General features: G+C 43.1%; 1 protein-coding gene across 1 annotated transcript in view; it reads left to right on the top strand.

The window, feature by feature from the left end:
* EXT1 (exostosin glycosyltransferase 1) overlaps positions 1-17489 on the top strand; it is a 188122-nt gene that overhangs the window by 160895 nt on the left and 9738 nt on the right. The window contains exons 2-7 of the mRNA XM_009684082.2: positions 831-924; positions 3744-3851; positions 7828-7947; positions 13284-13416; positions 14698-14816; positions 15545-15640. Of these exons, the coding sequence (XP_009682377.2) occupies positions 831-924; positions 3744-3851; positions 7828-7947; positions 13284-13416; positions 14698-14816; positions 15545-15640 (670 nt within the window). The remainder of the gene's footprint in view (positions 1-830; positions 925-3743; positions 3852-7827; positions 7948-13283; positions 13417-14697; positions 14817-15544; positions 15641-17489) is intronic.

The raw sequence follows: 17489 nt of genomic DNA, 5'->3' as shown, positions 1-17489 counted from the left end.
CCAGCCAGTGAGGTCAATGCCGTTTCCAGGTCCATAGGTTTGCCAGAAGTGCAATAGCTGCTAATAAGCTAATAGCTAGCTTGAAACTGTTCGGATTTGATACGTGTTTTTGGTAAATGGTTTTGAAGTGATTGATGGCATCAGAAAAACCCCAGGAGTGTCTGGCCTGAAGTTTGAATTCAGAGGAGCAGGGATCATTGCCACTACCTGGTTAATTGCCAAAATTTGGCTGCCAAAGCAGTTTATCCCTCTTCCTCTCACCGCACATCACAACAACCACAGAGCCAGACACTGTAAATGCCCACCCCACTTTTTAATGCCTGGTTGATAAGGAAATATTTATATGGCATAATCTGAATGTTTTCTTGCTTTTTACAAACCTCTTAGGCAAAAATGAACACGGTTGTGCACGACTTTGACTAAATCTGAATAGAAATCAGATTCACAGCATTGCCATGACAGCGCTTTGGATATGAAAACATTTAATATAAGTTTATTGTTGTGCACTCATGCTCACCTATTTATACAGAAAAGAGTGATTATTGCTAAGGCAAAATTATTTCCTCCGTTCTCAATTTTGTTGCTGTTTCCCTGAACTTTTTTCCCACGTTGGTTACTCCTTAGGATGAACAAAAAGGAGTGTGAGAGATGGCCAACACATGTGTAAACACCCACACCCACACCCCCCACTAGTTAACCTGATGGTGAGCGGCCTTCATCAGAAGTGATTTTATCCAGATGCGTCTCAGCAGCTGTTTGCATTTTCATGCACAGTTACCTTAGGACTCACCACTAATTGAATTTTCTCTTTTCTCCCCTGTTCTTGTTAGGTATGATTACCGTGAAATGCTGCACAATGCCACTTTCTGTCTGGTTCCCCGTGGCCGCAGGCTTGGCTCTTTCAGGTTTCTGGAAGCGTTGCAGGTAAGAGCCAGGGTTTATAGCGTTGGCTCCGCTGGCTGGAGTTGAGCATGCAACAGCAAGGCAGTGGGGAGGAGGGAAACGTGCTTCATTTCCCTAGTGGACAGTAATCCACTTTGCAGAAGCCTCTGTTCATACTTGTGGAGCAATTGGCAGCTTCTTCCCAGGAGGGGCTGAGCACTGAGCTCATCTGAAGGCTGAATTGCATTACCTCCAGGAAGAGGGTTTCGCTGGTTGTAGACGACTTTGAGGTTAGGTTGATTTAGGGCAGTATTTTATCAAGGTGTGAGGCTTCCCTTGGGAGACCCTGACCTCTCCGAGTAAACCCTGGGGCACTAAGAATAGCTTTCTGTTTTCACATTAGCAACCCTGCTTATGCACTGTCTGTCCTGTGACGCTGCGTGCTGACCATGCAGAGTGTGGCCCGGTGACTTTAAAGCCCCAAATGGAAGCATGGCGTGAAGCAGGAGATTGATGTAGGCTGGTTTCAGACAGCTTACATTGGCTCTTCTGGACTGTGTCCGGGACAGCACTCAGATCCCCTTCACCATTTCAAAACCCTTTGGTTAATAGGTCTACCTCTTTTGCTTCTGGCCAGCACCAGAGAGCAAAGCAAAGTGGCTCCTGAGTCGCTGTGGCAGTGAAGCTTGGCAGCACGCCGGTAAGGTTTCTGTTATCAGCCTGCCACTGACTGCTGCCAGCATGACCGTTTTTTTTCGCAAACGTCAACTCATCCCTGGGGTCTTGCATCTTCAGTCAGCCATAGTGAGCAACTATGCAGGGGACGCTGCAGCTCCGCTCTGGGACTTGCGTCTGGATTTAATCTACATGGAAGCCAGCGTAAAGGGAAGAGGAGGCTGGGGCACTTCTTGGTGTCGGTGAGATTGCACATGAGGACACCTTACAGGGTCCTGCCTTTGTCATGCAGGAACTGTCCCAACGTTGGCAGTAAAGCTGCTAAGTAACTACAATCACATGACCTTTCTTCATCATCCACAAAACGTCCCAGCCACTATTGAAAAGTAGAGTATTGTTTAACAAAATGTAGAGTGGGATTCCGGTGCATAAATGCAGATGCGTAGTGTCGTTTAGAAGTCCTGGGCTACCCTTTTGGCTTTCAGCTACTTCTCCAGAACGGTGCAAGTCTCCTGTAGCTCTTGCGTCGTATCTGCCAGCCTTGGGTGGGTGTGTCAGATACCCTAGAACATCTCAAAAGGCATTGGACGCTTATGTTTAGCCACTGTATCCCACCCCTAGTATCATATGGGAGATTCAAGTACTGGACTGTCTCCTCTTTGCTCCTACTTAGGAGACGATTAATGGCTTGCAATTGCAAAGTGCTGTGCCCTGCCCAGCCTCTTCAGAGGAAGCAGTGGGACAAGCTTCTTGGGGATGACGAGTAGCTTCAGATCCTCTAAAAAGCACTGGTCAACTCTTTCCTTGACTTGGCCCAAGATCAGCACAGTTCATGCAGCTTCCATTAGATAGATAGCCTTAGGAGAAGAAAGCATCACTGTGCAGAACTTGGAGGGCTTCCTCATGGTGATGATAAAATGCAGGGATTGTGGGTTTTCCTACTGGGCTAGCAGCAGTATATGATGAGTTCAGATTATGATGAGTTCTAAATTTCTGTCTGGTTCCTGGGAATGTTGAAAGACATCGTTCACATTAGTGGAATGTTTTAAACATGGAAATAGATTGCTAAGTGTTTTCTGATTGTCTTTTTTCACGCACTAGTGTAATTTCCTTACAGAGGATCGCAGTTCTTTACATTTTAAAGGTACTGCTATAATACAGAGACTTGACTAGTCTAAGATCCCATGTATAGTGTATATTACAAACGCAGGTACAGCAATCTGAAAGTTCCTCTGTATTCCGTCCTTCGGGAACTGACCCAATCTAGATCAGACTCAGAGCATTTAAGCTTAGTTTGGCCTAAAAGAAACTGAACCAGAGCACTGACTTGAGGCAAATCTTCTATTAATAGAGAAGATTCTGTCATCACTTCAATGGGCTTTTGGTTTGGATCCTGTGTTCAGATCCAGCTGACCAGAATGTAGCAGCAATCACTTACTTACGGAAATACTGCACTATTTACTGAGTAGCCACAAAGTTGTTCTCTGTGCCAAGGAACTTGCGCAACACACAAAAAACGAGATAACTGAGGTGAACCATACTGTTGAGAAATACATGCTAAAGGTATATGCTTTTTATTTGTTTTTTTTTTTTAAACAGAAAGCAATTATTTTTGTAGACTCATTTCCAGCGATGATAGATAAATTTTGCAGTGGCTTCCACTTGGAGAAACGGTTTCAAATGGGATAGGAACTTCTCACCTGCTTTATGGAAAAAATGCTCTAGAATTAAAAATCACATACATTTTCTATAGAGTTGTCTCACAGCATATTATAAAAATTGAAGGAATTAGCTCCCTGCTGAATGGTTCACAAAGCAGCAAGAAAGGCCATAATTTTTTATTAAATTCTCTAGTGTTATATTTCTAGGACTTTACCGGTTCTTTGCTAGTCCTACAGATAAGCACAGCCTTTCAGTTGCTACTCTGCCTGCAAAACCTACCTTTCAGTGAATATGAATGAGCGTAGAAAGGAAAGCCATAAAAATTTGGGCTGCTATGCTGTCGTCTCGAGCTCCGGGTGTTCTTTGCCGTATTGTCTTTCTTTTTGATTGCTTTTCATGAGAGCCGGGTCAAAAGTTCTGCAGAAAATTACAGTAATTGCCTTGGTATGGACCTCAAAGTTTGCACTAATCATTGACCACACGCACAGCATATCCTCTAATGACTGCGCTGGCTCTGTGTGCAGGCTGCCTGTGTCCCAGTGATGCTCAGCAATGGATGGGAGTTGCCATTCTCAGAAGTGATTGATTGGAACCAAGCTGCCGTCATAGGGGATGAGAGATTGTTATTACAGGTAAGGAAAAGGCTGTGGCCTTCAGCGGATCAGTTGATTATCACTGCTGCCATCTAAATGGACGGGGAAGATGAATCCAAAAGGTCAAGGCTGTAAAAGAATTTTTATCATGAAGGGATTGTCTGTGTCACACTGGCTATGAGCTCATTTAATATGACATCATTCATTTTTTTGACCTGAAGGTCATTCAGACCACTCGGCCACATTCCTGCATGGAAGAAATTTTTTTTTTTTCCAAGAGCTCAAGATTTCTCTCGGTGTGGAGCACCTGGATGCCTCTCTGAGGCAAGGCTGTCTGGAATTGGATGCTGTCATGAGACACAAAATACCTGACGTACATTTCTGCTCTTATGCTTTAGAAGTACTTTATTCTTGGGGGACAGCACCAGGACTGCCTATCTGACTGGTAGGTCCCACAAGGACTCCTCAGGAAAGCAGGTATCTCCTCAAGAAGGAGTTAATCCCTAATGTTTTTATGAGAAGCAGAACCTGTCTCTTTTTCGATATCTGAATCACATAACATTTCTTTCTGAAACCGTGCTCATATCACTTAATTGTTAATTTCATTGAGATCTTGGAACAAAAGTGAGCTGAGAAATTGGAAATGCTGTGTTACCTTCAGCATCTACTTTTGTCACTAAATTCACTAAATTTTTTTTTCTTTTTCCCTAACAAGTCTTATAGTCTAACTACATTTTTTAAAGTATGTGGAGAAGTTGATGTCAGGAAACATTATTGAAAAATTGATTTCTCCAAAGTAGCATTTGATGAAAGGCTGTTGCGCGGTGTTAAGCTGAGATCCAAGAGATCTAGGACCATTCCTAGAATAGCCAGTAAACAGCTATGTGATCCTGAACATATTAGTTTCCACCTTGGTTACAGGGATGTTCTTCCTATCCTCTTGAACACATTTTGATATTAATAGGGAGAAGGCAGGATGTTTAGAACTTTTTTTTTTTTTAATAAACAGTGGATTTTGCAGACTGAGCGTTAGGGTAGGAGTTTTGAATGCAATAGCTGCTGTGCACTGACTGCCTTCGTATTGCATGGGAAGAGGGCTTTTGTTTTTGTGGAGTTCAGCTCATTTCCAAAGTGACAAGCTGCTGTCATTTATGGAGAGAAGTCCTCAAGGTACAGGTGTCCTGATTCCCAAAAAATGAAGCGCCTTTGAAAATCTCATTAGATGCCTGTTTACTTATCTGAAGATGTAAATATTTGTAAAGAACTGGCCTAGCAGTTCTTTTAAAGTGCTACCTATAGTCATTAATGAGTAACAAGAGTAACAAGCTGCAAACGTAAAAGGGACATTTGATTTTTCGCTTCTATGGACAACATATTTTCTGTGAGCAAAATTATTTCACTCTTCAAATAATAATAGTTTGCTGATCTTCATGCTTTCCTGTAACATGCCATTCGTTCTCTTCACAGCTGCTTCCATACTGAACAGCTACTGCACCATTATTAACAGTGTTTTTAAAGAGCTGGCAGAGGGCCTGAATGTCTGCTCTGGGAAATGTTTTTGTTATGTTACAGTTTTTCATTTCCTGTTTTAGAGCAGCTCAGATGTTTTTATTTGCATATTCTCCTCATCATAGCACTAGGAAAGCTTAATCCAGCCTTTCTGCATTTATTTGTGTAGCATGATTTTCACCCTCCCCCTCCTTATTACCAAAATGACCTTTCATTAAGACGTCATCCAGTTCTAATAATTCCAGTGTAATCCTGCCAGATTAGTATTAATACATCATTTTCCCCACCTGTCTTTCTGGACAAGTAGATTAATAACTAATAGGCAAATACAGTTAAAACGGGAGCTCTGGTTTTTCTTTCCAGCTGTTGCAACAGAGCAGGCACCAAGGCTTTTTTTTCACCTTGGCACTGCATTTGCAGGCACACACAAGCACACTGTAGTCTGTACAGCGATAACTTATGGCAGTAACCTTCATGGTCAGAGCAGCCTTCACGTTCAAAAAGCATAGCTGGGAATGAGTACGGATTTTATATCCTGCTCGTACACGTATGCACACACGTGAGGCTGCATGTCGTGCAATGAAATGTTTAATTTTAGGGGGAAAATGCCATATTAAAATGCCATTGGGGGGGAATGCCATATTAAAATGCCATATTATGGGGGGGAAATGCCATATTGAAGTGCATTTGGTCACGTGTTTGCTGTTGGTAATGATCACGGGTATGACTGTGTGCTTGTCTGTGTACAGCCAGTACAGATAATGTTCAGTGCCCCTGCATTTATGGGAACCGTGGTCTAAAAATGATGAAAAGAAAGAATATTCACCCGAAAAGATAAAACTTGGTTCAATTATATACTATTCAGCAATAATGAAGTAATTGATTAGAAAAACATGCACTAGTACATGTTTTAACTTCAGCTTTTCATACTTGTTTTGCCGTGAATATTTTACATAGAGACATAGGGGGACTGCAGCGGAGGAATGATACTGTCTTTCTTTGACATTCTGACCGTTTTCTTCTAGGCCACCTTGCTGTAGCCCTTCCTCTCCCATAAGCTCAAATTCTGTAATAGAGTTAATCAGTATATTAGATTAAAGTCTTAGAGAGTAGAGATTGCCACATCTGGTGCTGCGTGGCTCTGCGGAGCTGTGGTCCAGACTTGCAGGCAAACAGCGCAGTAAAGAATTTACTGATTCTTGTGGAAATGCGTTACATATAAATTATTAAAATTTCAAATTTTCCTCAGATAAATGTTTCTTATGAAACCATTTCATTCGGAGCGTGCGAAACCAAATAATGATCATTGCCAGCTCTCGCTCTGAATTTTTCAGGAATAAGCAAAGTGCGTACAGCTCAGGAGACGGGGGGGGATGCGCTGGGGTGCAGGTAAGCGTCGCAATAAGCTGGTATAAGCAAAAAGCAACACAGCCAAGCGATTTGCTATCACAACTAATGACTGAGGTGAAAGATTGGCGAGAAATGAGTGACTGAGAACGAAGTGGCCTAATTTGAAATCCCAGTAAAAAGGAGGTGCAAAAGCACAGCTCCTCGTTCCTGGAATAAATGAACGTAAATGTGAAAAATATCCCAGATGCCTTTCTAGTGTTGTGAGCAGGCCTTATAACTGGAGTAAATTACAGTGAAATTCCTTTGATACTGTCCATTTGCATTGTCAAAGTAGTGTCCTGGAAGCCTCGGGTGAGGTCTTAGGAAATTAAAAGGTGACACATATAGACATTGGGTTTCCTCCAGTGTGGAAGGGGAAAGAAGTGGGAGTGAGGAAAAAAGCAGACGTGAAGCCCTGCTTCTTCTGAGCCAGTGAGCATTGCAGTAGGACTCTTTGGTTTTTATTTGTAAGGCAACTTATACCAGAATTAAAGAGTTACTTTAATGGAGAGAGGAAGAAAGAAGCATTGTTTTCCCTTGTGAATAACAGGTGTGGTGGGAGGCGCTGTTCTTTCCACCCACAATAATTAGTAAAATGCAATTTGATCCGCAGGCTCCAAAAACCGGAGTCTTGCTTCAGATGTTGCTGTGTTTACCTCAGGGCGCTTAGCGTGGCCATGCTGTGGTAAATGCAATTCCAGATCCCTTTAATATACTTTGAGATTATTGTTGGACTCTCAAGTCCTGCAGGTACTAGTTTGCTAAACTGCCGGTCCATGAAAAGGTCTGTGTGTGAGGGATTTATTGAGGAGCTCCTTGCTGTGCCACACCACAGCTTGAGGGAGAGGAGTGGGGGAGAGGCAGCTTTTGCTGCCATAGAAACAACCAAAAACTAAGAGGAAGCACACAGAGCTGTTTTTGTGTATTCTAAGGTTGGCCAGTGCCAGAGATCATAAAGGGATGTGTGTCATTCATTTCCCATCAGGGCGTTACCTGTTGGTTTACCTCTTGGCGGATGGGAGCGCTAGGGAGCGTCGAATCCATGCAGCTTGGTATTAATTTGATGAGGTTGCAGTGTTTGCTGAAGCTAATGACTCTATTACATCTTGTGTTACAGATTCCTTCTACAATCAGGTCTATCCATCAGGATAAAATCCTAGCACTTAGACAGCAGACACAGTTCTTGTGGGAGGCTTATTTTTCTTCAGTTGAGAAGATTGTATTGACTACACTAGAGGTGAGTAAAAGTTACCTGGGACCATACAGGACAGCGAGGTTTCCTTACCTGTCCAGCCGATCCTGGGCTCAGCCCGCGTCGAACCGTGGCTTTCATGAAGCGAGTTTGGTCACTAGGAAACAAAAACAAACAAACAAACAAACAAACAAACGCAGCATCTTGATAGCTTTTCTCCTCTAAAGAAATACTTTCTTCATTATTGGATTCCACGTTAGAAAACAGACCTGATGAAAAATGGGAGATATCTGACATGTGGAAAAGTTGTCATGTGTGATCTTGCCTTCACCAGGCTTTATGGCTTATGAATCACTATTCTTGTCAGTGGTAATGAGTATGATTTTTTAAGAAACCTTTCTAGAATTCATTCTGGGAAAAAATATTACTGTAAAGCTCCTTTTCTACCGTTCCTTAACATTTTGATGCCCTTTGATGGGGCTATTGGTCTGGCTGAAGAAAAACGGGAGCTGGTAAATCACCAAGTCTTATCTTCCCACAGAGGGTAAGGGAAAGTCCTGATCATTTCTATGAAATATTAAGAAATAATCATAATTAGGCTGCTATTTAAAACGGGACAGATGATCTCAAATGTGGAGAGAATCCTTTCTGAATTCGGAGGTAGAGCAGAGATGAAAGACTCTTTAGAAGTAGGGCCCAGGCTACAATTTCAAAAGTGGATTTCTCTTCTAATTGTTTTGCAATTTTGCACATGAATTTTTGACATACTTTTACCACCATAAGTGCCTCACTTTGTAGGTGCAAATGTATTTGTCTTATGCTAATGCTTCTGCAATTGCATCTGTCTTAGCGCTCAACTGTAAAACTCCACATTGCCTGCTGTGCTTGCTTTGCCCTGAAAACGGCAAATGAGAGCTGCTGCCTGTGTTTTGGTCTGCGGTGCAGGTTGCCCATGGCTGATCTACCTCCAGCTGCTGGAGGATAGTCCCTTAGGTTTTGTCTGTGCTCACAAGGAAAGCCAGCCAGAGAACATTTTCAGAGCCCCTGCCATAGCTGTCCTCGCCTCCGTGCAATGCTGTCCTCCCCTGTGAGAAGAGGATGACCCTGTCCCTCCTGCCTGTTGGGCTCCACATCCTCAAGCTCTCCATGAGCGCTGAAGAGGTAGAGGTAATTATTGGAGCCCCAAACCATGGCGGGATCAGACTAACTGAGCTGGAAGGCCTGCGCCAGGGCTTGCCCTCCCAGGGTCTGATTTATTCTTATAGAAGTACCCTGAGAGACAATCAGGGTGCCTCATGCCTTGGACATCTCTGCCCTGTCCCTGCATGCACCATTATCATTAGGGTTTGTGAAAAGGAGAGGGCAGCCTGGCCTTCCTCCCAGCCTCTCTCCTTGCCATGTCGTGGCCATCCCATGGGGAGGTTACGTGCCGTTCCTGAGCCTTGGCGTCAGTCACATCAAGCGCCAGCACAGGCATGTGCATCTTTAGGGCTTCCCCCGGGCATGGTGGCCCATGTGGCCGTAGGTGCCGAGGGGACAGGCATCAGAACCTGAAATAAAGCTCAAAGCAGCTGGGCAACCAGCAAGTTGCAGTATCGAGTGGAAAAACTGAAGAGAAAACAAACACTATCCTAGAAGGTTTAATTTAATTAAAGCAAGGAATGCATGCTTGGCATTGAAGTTGTGTCCTGGGCTTTTGTTTGTTCACGAAAGTGGTTTTGTTTTGAGGATTTTTTTTTAATTCAAGACTTTCAATATTTGTAAGATGATTAAGAGGGGTTCTGTTCATATAAACAGGTATGTATTTTACATTTCAACTTGCCTCAGTAATGTCTTGAGTTACTTTCCTTAAGAAAGGAATGAAACAGTTGAGAGTGGTTCATAATGTCAGAAGTCTGATAGCAGCATATTCTCTGCTTAAAATCTGATGCCTGGAAGTAAATTCCTAGCAGGACTGTTTTTCTGGTGGATTTTATCCATCTTCTGTTGTAACACTATAGTACTGGAGTGTTCTGATGTCGCTAAATATGCAACGCTGTGACCTGTCCAGGTATGAGAATGTTAGGACAGAAAAATTCTTCACCAACACAGCTCTCCTCTCCCTTTTATCCTGGATGCCTGTTAAAACATCAAGTCACATTTTAAAGTCCTTTTTCAGCTCATTCGGTGGTCTGGGCCAAAGAGCTCTTTGCCTGTAGTGGGAGGATTGAAATCTTTGACCAGTAGCCCCACATCGCTGGTGCCCAGGAGCGGCCTGGTCCACGGGCTTTGGTTTAGAGTCCGCCTCAGGCTGGCAAGCGGGAGGCAGAAAGCAATGGGCTGCCTCAAACACCCTTCCGACACACCCTTCAGCGTACTCTGCACTTTTTCAGCTTGGGTCTTCTGTAAAAACCAATCCAAACATACCTGATCCCTGCGCAGGATATTTAGTCCTCCCCTCAGGAAGAAGAGCGGAGAAGGAGAGTGCAAAGTACATATAAGAGGTGTTTGATGCTTCACTGTAGTGTACTAAGAAGCAGCAATGATTAAGGCTGCTTCTTACGAACTTTTTAAAGGCAGAGTTAGTGTGTGAGGACATTGTACCATTAATGAACTCCAAACAGAAAAGGGAGATCTGGCCATAGATCCTAACCCCTTCCTTCTTATTAAACTTCCTATGTTGCCTCATCATTGAAGACACCATAGAGCTGCTATCTCTGTAATACATGGAACATTATATACTTTGAATTTTAATTGATTAGTCCTCCATGTTATCTTTTTTATCCTCCCCTGTTCTCCTTCTGCCAGCTTGTCTTTTCTTCTATCACTACAGACAGTGAGATTTCTTATGTTGACCAGGAGTGTGATAAATTAACCTCCCATTTTTTAGGGGTGATTTATTACGCAGGTCAGCTCCCCAGCCTGTTGAGTAACAGTATTAGGGAGATTGGTATGCCTGACATGCGATGAAGACTGCCTCTATCGCATGGCATCAGAGGGCTGCTTCGTGTTAGAGCTGCTTTCGCCCCCGGCGCGCTGAGGCGGTGTTGAATGGGAGCCATGTGTTTCCCCTGCAGCCTTGTTGGCTACCAGTGCCATGGAAGACTCTGCCATCTGTGAAAACCTCCTGACCATGTAAATTCGCAGACTTCTCCTTATCTGATTATGCCTCAGTTGTGAGAAAACAGTAGGAAGGAGCTGTAATATTTAGATTATGTGGTAAACACTCGAAAATATGTACTTTCTAGGTTCTGTCTTTGTTCAGCAGCGCAACTTGCAGATGGAAAAACAGCAGTCATCATCTTTTTTGTTTTTCTTCTCCCCACCCCGCTACCGTTCAGGAGATCTGACGACTGATACACCTAACTTTCCAAAGAGAAGTATTCAGATACGCTCTTATCAGTGACGGAAATATAGTCATAACTCTATTACTCCCCCACAAAAAAGGTTATCTAAAGCTTAGAAAGGTGAGAAAATTACTGCATATTAGCTATGATATTTGGCTGTAGGCTAAAATTAATGCAAACATGCAAACACTTCCCATTTCAGATTAGCAGTATATACATGGTCACTAGCTGCGGATTTGCTAGCACAAAGTAACTTGTATTTTAATATGTTTCTTTTGTCAAGGCAATCAAAAAATCCAGGAAAACCACTGGTTGTGGTAACATTTATTCATGTTTCGTATTGGCCTTGTACACCTTGACACCTTTTGTATTGTCCTTGAGCTCAGCTGCTTGTAGATATTCCAAATTTGCTTTGACTCCAGCAGCTGCTTCTGTCTGGGTTTTGTTATTTGGGTCTTTTTGCTTGCTTTTGGTTATCGTATTTTGTGGGCATATTCCTTCCATCGTTCACAGCTTTTAAGGCCAGAATAAACTAGGGAGCAGAGTTACTCTGACTTTCAAGTCATCAAGTTTTACCCAGATATGCCTATGTTACACAAACATGTTGGGTTTGGAGAACCCAGCGTGTTCATAGCACATGAGCCCCATGCAATGCAAAAACTACCAGTTATGTGAAATCTCCCTAGCGTATCCGAGAAGGTGAGCTCTACCCCTGGCTGCAGAAGGAGGCGAGGAAAGGCTTTAGGTGACTGAGGGGCAATTCTTTCTTAACCGCCACCCAGCCCTTGCCCAGTAACCCATTTCCAGATCTAGCTGACCGGCGACGCTTCAGAAGAAGGCAAATCAGTAAAACTGTGTAGCCCAACCGTGAATCGCAGGCAGATTGGTGCGAGGAAGATCCTTCCTGACCCTGAAGGTTGCCATCTGAATCCCTGTCTCTGCGGTTGACTGCATGAAGAGCTGTAAGCAATAGAGCCAATGCAATTTCCCCAGAGCTCCTGAAGGGAAACGAATCGACAAGGACACACTGAGATCCGCTGCTGTGGATTGTTGCATTTGTCCTTTGCACCCCAGGCAAATACAGCCCTCTGAAAGTATAATCCTTAAAAGATGCTTGAGGGGACCAAGCACTGGGATCAGTCCTCTGGATAAGATGGTCTTGTTGTTTTGTTACCCTTGTACTTAGGAAGTTGCATCTTATTTGGAGGCTGAATTTGTCCAGTTTTAGCTTCCCACCCTTGAATCTGGTTATGCCTTTGCAACAAGTCTAAAAAAGCTCCATTAGTGTAAGAAGCTATACATGCTGGCAAGTGATCTGAAGCAACTATAATTAGTTTCATAAATACACATAAGTGTACAGCTCTGCATCTTTTTTTGTGGCTTGTGGGATTCCAGATGATAAAGTAGATGACCTAACAATCTGTTCTGGTCTTAAAAATCTATAAATCTATGTTTGCGGCCCTCTACAAACATAGGTAGTAGTTGCCAAAAGTTCTATTTCTATTTCACCCAACAGGAGCTGCTATAGAACTGGGACATGGAATTGGTGACGTATCTGAATACTAATAACCCTTTATAATTAAGCAAGAATGAATAATTAGTGCATCCTGATTTGCTGAAAGTCCTTGTGTTTTTGAATGCTCTTGTTATCTCAAAAAATACCTAGCTTTGTAATGCCATGCTCAAATAATTATCTTTTGTGAGTTCTGGATAGTACAGCTGACAATGAACTAATTGGGCTCACAACTGGTAAGTTATTCTAAAAGGCAAAATGTTTGGCTTTAAATACAGAATGCAATGAATTGCAAGGTTCCCATGTCCACAGAGACTAATGAGGTGCTTTGAAACGTATTACACAAAGCCTGAGCTGCTGAAGTGGCGTTGAAGTATCCAGGTTCTGTGTCGTTTTAAGAGAGATTAAATAGGAATGCCTAGTGATTTGTGTGTTGCTGCTTTTACAAAATTGGTGATGATTCCAGTCAGCTGGAGACTGTGCAGCTTCTACCAGTGGTTGTTACAATCTATTTAAAAATCATTGCCTCTCTTGTTTTCCAGATTATTCAGGACAGAATATTTAAGCACATATCACGTAACAGCTTAATATGGAACAAACATCCTGGAGGGTTATTTGTACTGCCACAGTATTCCTCATATCTGGGAGATTTTCCTTACTACTATGCTAATCTCGGTAAGTGAATCGTTGCTGTACTCTCACGGTATTTGGCGTGTTACTGATCTCTGAGCAGCATGTGCCAGATGACTTACCATTCATTTCTAGTTAATAAATGATGAACCTTTGGTTTATCGTATTTCAGTCTTCCCTGTCCACTGTAGACTTGACTCATCAACATGCATCATGTGCCTCTCACTTGCAAAGATTATTTTAAAAAAATCTGTGTCCCTTCATAGTTTTCAGTTATCGGTAACGAGTGCCTGAGTTGCAGACACGTTTGTGGCCCAAGCGAACACAAAAGGAACAATTTTTTGCTTTATTTTTTCATTTATGCTTATATATTAGTGCTCATGTATTTTTTATTAGAAAATAAGGGGCAATTTACCCATAACACTTGTGACTGGAGTGGGTAGTTGGTATGGATTTATTCCCCATGCTGTGTGTCTTCACATGAGTCCTGCTAGAAGGACTGCGTAGGACATAGGTCCATGGCTTTTTCCAGAAGCAGAGACTAAACGATGAATTCTGCAAGGGAACATGCCTGCAGTCTCAAGTGTTCCTACTTACTGGACTGCTTCCACTTTTTGCACAGCCTTTACCATCCCACTTGTGTGGAGTACTGCCCACCTGCTAAAAAATCACAGTTACCACATTAAAGAAGGAGAAGAAGGCTTCTGTGGGAATTTTGATGAAAAATGACTGTGACCCCACACAGATGAATGTAGATAAGATTGAAAGCAGTAATGAAGGGTATAAGCAAGTAGGATGTATTATTTCAGGCAGAGAAGGAAAACATAGTGAAACAAAAATATCAGAATGGAAGACAAGGATGCAAGCAGAATTATCAGCTCAGGAGGTAACTGAAGATGAGTGTAGATGGGGATCCTTCCAGAAAGAGCAAAAATTTGACAGAGGGTGCAATGGGACTGAGGAAACTCAACAAATGTCTGGAAACTGTGGAGATATCCATAGAGCCTGGCACTGAAACAGAGCCAGTGGCAAGGAAAAAATTTTGCTGAACAAGCTAGGTGTCAGTAGGGCATCTGTGAAAACAGTGAGTAAGAAAAGGCAATAGTTGTATCAGAGTCAGGGATTTCAGAGGGCTTGGGAGTTGAAAGGAAGTGTAATCTCCTCAGAAGCGTCTGGGACTACTATCTGAAACTGAAGGTGGTGGCCTGATAAAATATGGCAAGGTTTTCATTAAGTGTAGATTATTTTTCCATCTCAGAGTCCTTTAATCTCTACCTATATGGGGCAATTTTGTCTTCACTGAACCTATGTCTCTTTATATCTCAGGTCTGAAGCCTCTGTCCACATTCACTGCCGTAATCCATGCAGTAACTCCCTTGGTTTCCCAATCTCAGCCTGTGCTGAAACTCCTGGTTGCTGTAGCCAAGTCCCAGTACTGTGCACAGGTAAGCAACACTATTTGTTATGTGTCAGTTACACTGGAGACAAAAGTGTTATCCCAGGATTGAAGAGCCTGCTGACCTTCTCAGGCTGGTTTCCCACTTCTGTTTCCTTTCTGATGTCTCTTTTCTCTGAGACTTCTGCTGCCTGTGATCTGCGTGCGTGGAAAATAACAAATTCTGAGTATAGCGTGAGTGCAACAGAGGCAATAACTAAACTCCCTGGATTTGTTTCATGAGAAAGGTAAAACAGCGGCTGCACTTTAAAGATCAGGATTGCATGTGCTGCAGACAGGGAGTGTCTGTGCCTCAAGGGCCCCTACGTGATCTTCCTTCCTCCTCCCTGTGGCTCTTAGTCGCAGCAGCGCCAGGACTTTGGCTTCCGTAAAACAAACTCTGGAGAGCTCGATAGGAGCACCCTCTTACAGCAGAGAGCCGTTAAGTGCTTTAGCCTTTTATGAGTGCCAAGGTAAATCACTGACAGCCTTGTGACCTGGGCTAGAGACTTCCTGAGTTCATGTCCAACCTACGTTTGATTTAGAGGATGTATGTTGTATACAGCCAGGATGGGTGAAATTACCGTCAGAAGTGTTATTTTTATGCAGATTTGTATCATGTTGTTGATTTCGAAATTCCCAACTTGAATTTGAGATTTCTATCTGGAGATTGAGTCCTTAGGGTTTGAACTGCATTTCCACGAAGGTCTCTGATCATGGTCCAATGTTCTTTTTCAGATTATTGTTTTATGGAATTGTGATAAACCCCTCCCAGCCAAACACCGCTGGCCTGCCACTTCTGTGCCTGTCATAGTCATTGAAGGAGAGAGCAAGGTAGGTGGAGAGGAGCATCATAAAAGATTGCATATATTCTCTAGTGGGACCAGAGTTTATTTTTCCAACTGCTTTGGTGAAAGCTTTGTAGTTCCCAGCTGTGTGACAGCCCCTTTCTTTTCTGTGGCCCTTTGTGTCAACTTGATCATGGATTTGTGTTTGATGCGTGGGGTTTGTGCTGTCAGTAATCGCCAGCCTGGCAGTTAACGCTGCGAGTTTGAGACTCACGGGGGGGACCCAGTTTTGAAGTGTGCCCTCAAGAAGAGGTAGTGCTGACCCATCCTTGGAGATTTCTGTCTATCGGCAAGTGCATAAAAGTAGAGATGCAGCAGAATTCATTCAGCCTGAGTAGTCAGATGCAAGGCTTAGGGATCAGTTGTGGTCACAAAAGCGGAGGAAGATATGAGAATGAATGTATTAACCTACCTTTGAAAAGTACCTTCTCTTACAGCCTAGCAGGATACTGTTGTCAGTGATGGGATCCCAAGGCAAAAAAGGAAGGGGCAGGGGCCCTCACACAGGAACAAAACCACTGCAGAATATCTTACTATGCAACATACTGCATTTATCATTTGCACTTATCACTAAGTCAAAATAACCAGCGCTCAGATGAGAGAAGAGACCTTTTTTATTTTTTTAATCTGCACTGAAGTGGATGTTTCCCCTCCAAATCCAGACCTCTGAGAAGCGGTCTTGTCGCTTCTGGACTCATTGCAGACACATTTGGGCTGGTCTCCTCTCTGATCTCTGTCAGCTGCTGGCTCTTGAGCTCCACATTTGCAAAGTGAACTTTTAGCTGCTTGGCTGTACAATCCTATTTTGAATTTACAGTCTTGTCTTTGCTCTTTTCCCCCAGTTGACTTAACAAGGGAAAAGCTAGGGCCCTGCTAATTTGGCAGCTAATGGCTCTTGCCTTAGCTAGCCATGTAAACAGTATTTGGAGAGCTGTGGCTGAGAAAGACTGTAGTAATTTCTGAGCTTTTTGAACATTGTGGGTTTTTTTTCTTTCCTTTTGGAAAGCTTGAGGGGTGAGATAGAGGAGAAAATCTTTGACTAGTTCATCAGGGTATGTAGAAATTGGCCCAGGCACTATTTAGATTACAAATGAGTCTCCTGAGTACACAAAGGTGTGTTTATAGTGGACAGTCTCTTCTCTCTAATATCCCGTCGTATGCCAAATGGCTTCTTGTGCAGAAAAGCTCTGTTTGGAGAAGGCTTGCAGAGCCAGAGCAGTACAATTCAAAAGGTGTACAAAGGAACTGCTTGTCATATTCGAACTTGACTGAAGCGTTTTGGCAGACAGTTATTCTGTCCAGGGGATCACAGAGGTCTGCCTTTACCTAACCTTCACTGTTCCCCAGTGAACGAAGATATGTTATCGCACCCAATTTACAGCAGGGAGCTTTAACTACAAAAACAAAGACGCGGTTAATCCTATTTTACACAGTCTGTAAGAGAGCTAGGATGGGAACTCAAGTCTCGTGACAGCCACTTCCTTTGCTTTGCCTTTGCCTAAGCAAAGCAAAACCTTCAGCACCTGCCAGGTCACCTCCTCCTCACAACCATGGCCTCTCCGTCGTAGCAACAAAGAGATGCTCTCCAGAAGGACACAGTGAACCAACTGAATATAGGAGACAGAGCTTTCTCTGGATCTGGGCATAGATCCCTTGTCCCTGTTTCCGCAGTGATTTCCTCTTCCACGGCCTGATTTTTTGTGGTGTTTTCTTGGCATAGTAAGTCAGACAAATGTCTTCAAAGAATAATAGCAATACCCTCTGCAGCTATCTGTCAGAAGATAAGCATAGATAGCCCACTCATTTGTGTATACACAAAGAGTCTGTTAACTAGC

This window comes from Struthio camelus, chromosome 2 (genome assembly GCF_040807025.1).
Source record: "Struthio camelus isolate bStrCam1 chromosome 2, bStrCam1.hap1, whole genome shotgun sequence".
Classification (NCBI taxonomy): Eukaryota; Metazoa; Chordata; class Aves; order Struthioniformes; family Struthionidae; genus Struthio; species Struthio camelus.
The sequence above is the reverse complement of the archived record's forward strand: the minus strand, read 5'-3'. Positions and strand labels throughout refer to the sequence as shown.